The sequence below is a fragment of the Solanum pennellii genome, chromosome 6 (assembly GCF_001406875.1).
Source record: "Solanum pennellii chromosome 6, SPENNV200".
In the NCBI taxonomy this organism is placed as follows: Eukaryota; Viridiplantae; Streptophyta; class Magnoliopsida; order Solanales; family Solanaceae; genus Solanum; species Solanum pennellii.
Window position 1 is genome coordinate 44,910,581 of NC_028642.1, and position 5,720 is coordinate 44,916,300.

A 5,720-nucleotide genomic window follows, 5' to 3' on the forward strand; every position below is an offset into this window, starting at 1 on the left:
GGGGGGGGCTGGCCGGTGGTGGGTGAGTGGGGATCAGGGATCGGGTAAAGAAATAAAATTTTAAAATTGACATTTTTCTTTTTAAAATTGTTGTTTTTCCCAAAAAAATTGTAATTTAAAATTGGAAGAGAGTTTTGGAAAATGTTTTTCTTAATTTTTGAAGGGAAGTCATTTTCCTTAATTTTGAGAAAAACTGAGTTGATTTGAAAAACATTTTTCAAAACTTTTGTCCCAACCAAACATGAGAAAATTGGAAAACATTTTCTGGAAAATGTTTTCCTTCATACCAAACACACTCTAAGTTGGAGCTTTTGTAACTGGACTAGTGGGTGTTTCATCCATTTTTTCTTCTTCTTTCGCATTTCATATTACCATAATCCCTAGATTGTTTATCCTATCATTTGCTGTTTAGTTGCAACTCCAAATTAATATCAAAACTGATGTGTTTTGGCAAAAATAGGTTTCATCCACAGGACATTATCCTCTATACTTTTTCTAGATTTAGCAGGAAAAAGATTATTAGAAGCCTAGAACTAGCACCTTTTGTCACTCTTTTTAGAAAAAGGTATGGTTATGCCTAATACCTATTTAGGAGACATAATATAACAACATTATAACTAGTATAAATGTGTAATCTCACAAGTGGGGTTTGGGCAGGGTGGTGCGTACGCAACCTTACCCCTACCTTATGAAGGTATAGAGATTGTTTCGTATAGAGCCATAATATAACATAAAATAAAATTTAATACAAATAATAGTTGAAATATCATAAATTAAATACAAAAATTAAAGAAAGTAATAGATGGAATGAGTGTACCAAACGTCTGCACAAAAGCAAAAAATTATAATCATAAGCCATAAATAAATGTTGAAAGTTAAAGCTTGAAAATTTCTCCAAATATTTTCCCAATTCAGACAAAGAAATTGATAGCACTAGTTGAATAACAAATTTAGAGAGAATGCGAGAATTGAGAATATTGGAAAAAAATGAAGAAGGATGGAGGGTATTTATAGTTTAGAATTAGGGCCAAAGTGTAATTTAACAAATTTGGGGGTTCAAAATAAAAACTTGAAGGGGGTTGGGGCTGTTTTGGCCATTCCCTACGACTATTTTTGCAAATCAGTTGTCCCCCGCCTTCCCCCTCAAAAATCTTGTGTGCTACCAGGACGGTAATGGGTTTGGACCGGTCTGAGATACTGGGCCCAAACCCCAACACTATTCCACCCCCACCTTAACCCTAAACCCATCCCACATCCTGAACCGGTACTGCGATGGACAAGCATTAGACTGAGCCGGTTCGGGATGTCCTGTCCCATTAATCACCCTTAGTTGGTTCATATTAATTTGACACTCTGAAATGTTTGACAGTTATATTTCTATACAACATTCAAGAATTCAGATTCATAAAATTGTTTGTACTTCTTACTTTGTAGTGATATTTCATCTATCAAATCGACTTTTCAATATTGCTTTTGTTACAAATGAACTTAGACTCATTCTTAAGTAATGTACATAACTCATATATAGATTGCAAATTTGTAAGGGTCTCTTCTATTTCTTTCTTTAGTTAGCTCATGATGTACATGTAGTTATATTGCTTACCAATCTGATACCAACAGTTATTCTCTCTATTTGTGAACATGAGAGTCAATTCCATCTCTGTTTGGCCTCCCGGTTCACCCTATAGTTGGGCCTGGGCGTGAAGAGAGTTTTAGAGTCACAGACTGGTTGGAACATCGGCCGATGGTTTGCCTATTTCGACGTGGACAATCCTCACTTCATTTGGTATCTTTTGAGATTGAGTTAGGCCGAAGTGTCATATCTTACAACTTTAATATTTTCTTTGGCGGAATGGTCTGGTGGACCCTTATACTTGTATGTGTTTATGTTGTGAACCCTTCTACTTACCATTTTGTCGTCTAGACTCCTGAACTCAATAAAAAAATAATTGTTAAACCACTCTAACCATGTGTGTACCTCACTCTCCCTTGCGTAGATGACATGTCAAATCAATGTCCTTCACATTATACCACGTCATAATTATGTATTATCTATTTTAAAATAAAATATTAATTTATTCCAAAATAGTGAAACCACCATCTTCTCAAAGCTGCCACCGTCAACCTTCTTCATAACCACCCAAACTCCATTTCCAGTCAGCTTCAACCAACAATACAGAACCCCATTGTTCCGACCTCCATGGATCCACCAGTAACCTCGAGGTTCACCAACGAGCAACAGTGAACCAATGCATTGCTCTTTCATTTTCTCCATTTCTAGCGAATTCTTGAGCTCCAAATCACCGTAAACCAACCACAAAGTCACCAAGGACCCATTTCTCAACCATTTCCAGCTAAAACAACCACCAAAAAATGGATCTCGCTAAAAAAAGCATAAAAATCTGTATTCGATTGCATTTTGCAGAACTGAATCGCCGGTGATGCTAAGTATTTAGTTTCCGATCATCTGAAAAAGTACCTAATCGGAAAACCAGAGGTTTTTATTGCTAAAAACCTTGTTCCCGATTAGAATTTGTATGAACAATTGATTTATTTTTGTGGGTATAATTAAAATCAGATAAAGATTGAATTTGGATATTTGGGTATTGATAAATAATTGATTTTGCGATCTGGGTTGATTTGTTTTTGCTCTGAATCATCAGTTATGGCGAAGAGTAGTGAGACTTTGGATATATAGAGGGACTATCAGATGAATGTGTATGCAATCGGATACAGATTTAGTGAACAGCCGCATAACCCAACATTTTCAGACTCGATCCAACCGTGAAATGACAGAAATCCACCGGAGAAAGCTGCCACATCCACCATTTCTTTAAGAAATAAGTACACCACCACCGCTTCTTCTAGCAGCTGATTCCATTTTCTGAGCTTAAAATCTCTTTTGGGTTTTGCTTAGATCTGCTAATTTGAAGAGAAAATAGATGAATCTTGAGAAAATGCGATTATCAATGACATGCCAAGATCTCTTAAAGATGATGACAAGAGTACGGAAAGAAAAAAAAAGGTTGGGCATGAAGATGGTTGCAATGGTGGAGTGAGCAAGAAGATGGAGACTTTTTAATTAATTTTTTAATTTTTGTATTCTTTTATTCTTTTATTAATATTTTTAAAATTGATATATAACACTCACTCGCTTTAAGGAGAGTGAAGTCACACACTATCGCCAACTCAGCCGTTTTAAAGACACATAAGCGTGGTCAACGGTCAGAGGGGTTCGATAAATTGTGTTTTATTGAATTTAAGGGTCTAGATGACAAAAGAGTAAGTACAAGGGCTCAAAATACAAACTGAAACAAGTACAAGGGTCCATCAGGCCATTTCGCCTTTTTCTTTTGCTATCACTAATACACTCTTGTTTCATTTTGTATATTAGTTTGACTACTCCTAGAGTTTAAGAAGGTATGGAAGACTGTTGAATCTTGCAGTCTTAGATTGTTTATGTTGTGACAAAATGTCCCTGATTATTGTGGTCTTAAACATGTCATGTGGGTAGTTGGAATTAAGGAGTTATTATCAATACAGAAAGTAATATCCTTTTTAGACATACTAAAAGAGAATAAGACAAAGTGAAACAGAAGGGGCGATGTATAAGTAACATCATACCCAGTGAATAGGTTGGGTCTGGTAAGGGTGGAGTGTATGCAAAACTTACCACTACCTCGTGAAGGTAGAGAGTGTTTTCGAAAGGGCAATGTATGAGTGAAAGTAACATTTTAAATTGTTTTCGATCAGAATACCTTGGTATAAAATTAATGCGGAGGGAGTAACTCTTTGGGTACATAACTTACTTGCTGTGATGATTTTGTGCTCCATAGACTACTTTTGAGCAGATTTTTTCTGGGTCTCAAGGTCGGGGGCTGTAGGACTCAACCTCAAAAGTAGACCTAAACTATGATCATACAAGGTTGCATGCCTTGTGTTTCATAAAACATAATGATGGTAATGTAATGCTCACAAAGTAAGAGAGGAGGACTAGTTCACAATTGCAATGGGTTGTCAGATGCTCGAATGGCAACTGTTCTGGCTCTAAAGTCATTTGTGAGTACAAGTACCAAACAAAATTGGACAAATAGGAAGACCAAACACAAATTATTTGGTTTATACACAAGAGCTGCTATGGCTGACTCACATGTCTTACTACACTTACCTTTTCCCTATTCTCTGTTTTAGACTCAATTAACTGAGTCTAATTTTTAATCCGTCTAATATAATGTTGCTTTTGTAGGTGTTAGGGCTAGTGCAGAGAAATTCATTGAAGAAACATGTGCTATGAATATAAATCGACTTATGTCAAATAAGTCTCGAGCGATTAATAGGAGTTCTCTGTCTGAGCTTTTCATCTCATTCATCGCAAAGGTAGTAATTGGTTTAGGACTCTATTGTCTGTTGTGTTTGTCATATGATGTTGAACCTATTGACTGTTCTGATATTCTTTCTATGAATATTTAGTACAATCTTGAAGATTATTTTTATAACAATGTTGTACGAAAATTAACTTCATTATTCCTATGTAGTTCTGCAACATCAGTTCAAGAGCCTCTGCTCAGGGAATTAGCCCATTTACTGGCCAGTGGGAAGACATAGTGAGCAACATGAGATGGCTACCTAAAACATATACAATATTTGTAAATCTCTCTCCCTCTCTCTTATGCGCGCACATACATCCCAAATATCCACACCCTTTTTCCCATCAAAGTTGCTGTAGGTCTATACCACCTCTTTTTTTTTTTAATTATTATTATTTATTTTGACGTTCAAGTTACTGTGTCCAGGTTGAGGATCCCTTTGAGCAGCCACTTAATTCAGCAAGGGGTGTAAGCACTAAACAACTAACAAGAATAGAAGAAGCATTCAGGAGTACCCACTTTATGCTATGTTCATCGAATCTAAACGAGAATGAAGTTATTTCTACTCTTGTTAAGCCACATGTATCGAAGTTCGTGGCAAGAATATCTGGAAACCAAAATAACTACAGTAGAAATGGCCTTCGGCCACAATTGCAAGGACAGAGAGCTATAAAGCCACCATTACAAGCACATCATCAGCATCAGGCCCAGAGAGCTATACATCCACCATTACGAGCACAACATCAGCCTCAGGCACAGAGACCCATCAATCCCCCATTACAAGCTCATCAGCTTCAGGACAAAAGGATGAATAGGAATCAGAATTCAACGGTGCAGGGACCCACACAAGCTATTCGTGTTCAAACACAGACAGTATGGAGGCCAAAATCAGGGGTGTGAATTTGAACTTGTGCTGCTGAAACTAAGCATCCATTCAAATGCTTCTACTTCTTTTTTTTCTGGTGGTTATGGGGAGGTAATGATAGCTTTGGTCCACAGAGACTATTGAGTCTATTTGCCAATTTTCAGAAAAAGACACTTGTCCTTGAGGACATCCTATAAAATTGGAACGATATATAAAAGAAAACACTTGATAATACATATTGATATGTGCTGATGCAACACATATATTCTCTTATAGGCACCTCCCCTCTTGGCATGCTTGAAATATTATGGTAGTACTCTGTTATACAATGATCAAATAGAAATGTATCATCAAGTATGATTAAATCCAGCCATAGAATTATAGCAGGATATTTCACGACTTGTCCTAGACTGTAGGTAAATGGAGTCTAATTCAGTACCTTGTTCGCGTTGCAACTAAGATCAATTTATTTGAACTTTAGCCTTGGG

General features: G+C 36.6%; 1 protein-coding gene across 4 annotated transcripts in view; it reads left to right on the plus strand.

Annotated features, from left to right (window-relative positions):
* Positions 1-5,505, plus strand: part of LOC107023561 (protein HESO1) — a 19,269-nt gene extending 13,764 nt beyond the window's left edge. For all 4 annotated transcript variants that reach the window (XM_015224286.2, XM_027917763.1, XM_027917764.1 and 1 more), the window contains 3 exons: positions 4,247-4,377; positions 4,536-4,646; positions 4,794-5,505. In XM_015224286.2, coding sequence (XP_015079772.1) covers positions 4,247-4,377; positions 4,536-4,646; positions 4,794-5,267 — 716 coding nt within the window. In that variant the 3' untranslated portion in view covers positions 5,268-5,505. The remainder of the gene's footprint in view (positions 1-4,246; positions 4,378-4,535; positions 4,647-4,793) is intronic.
* Positions 5,506-5,720: the final 215 nt, after the last annotated feature.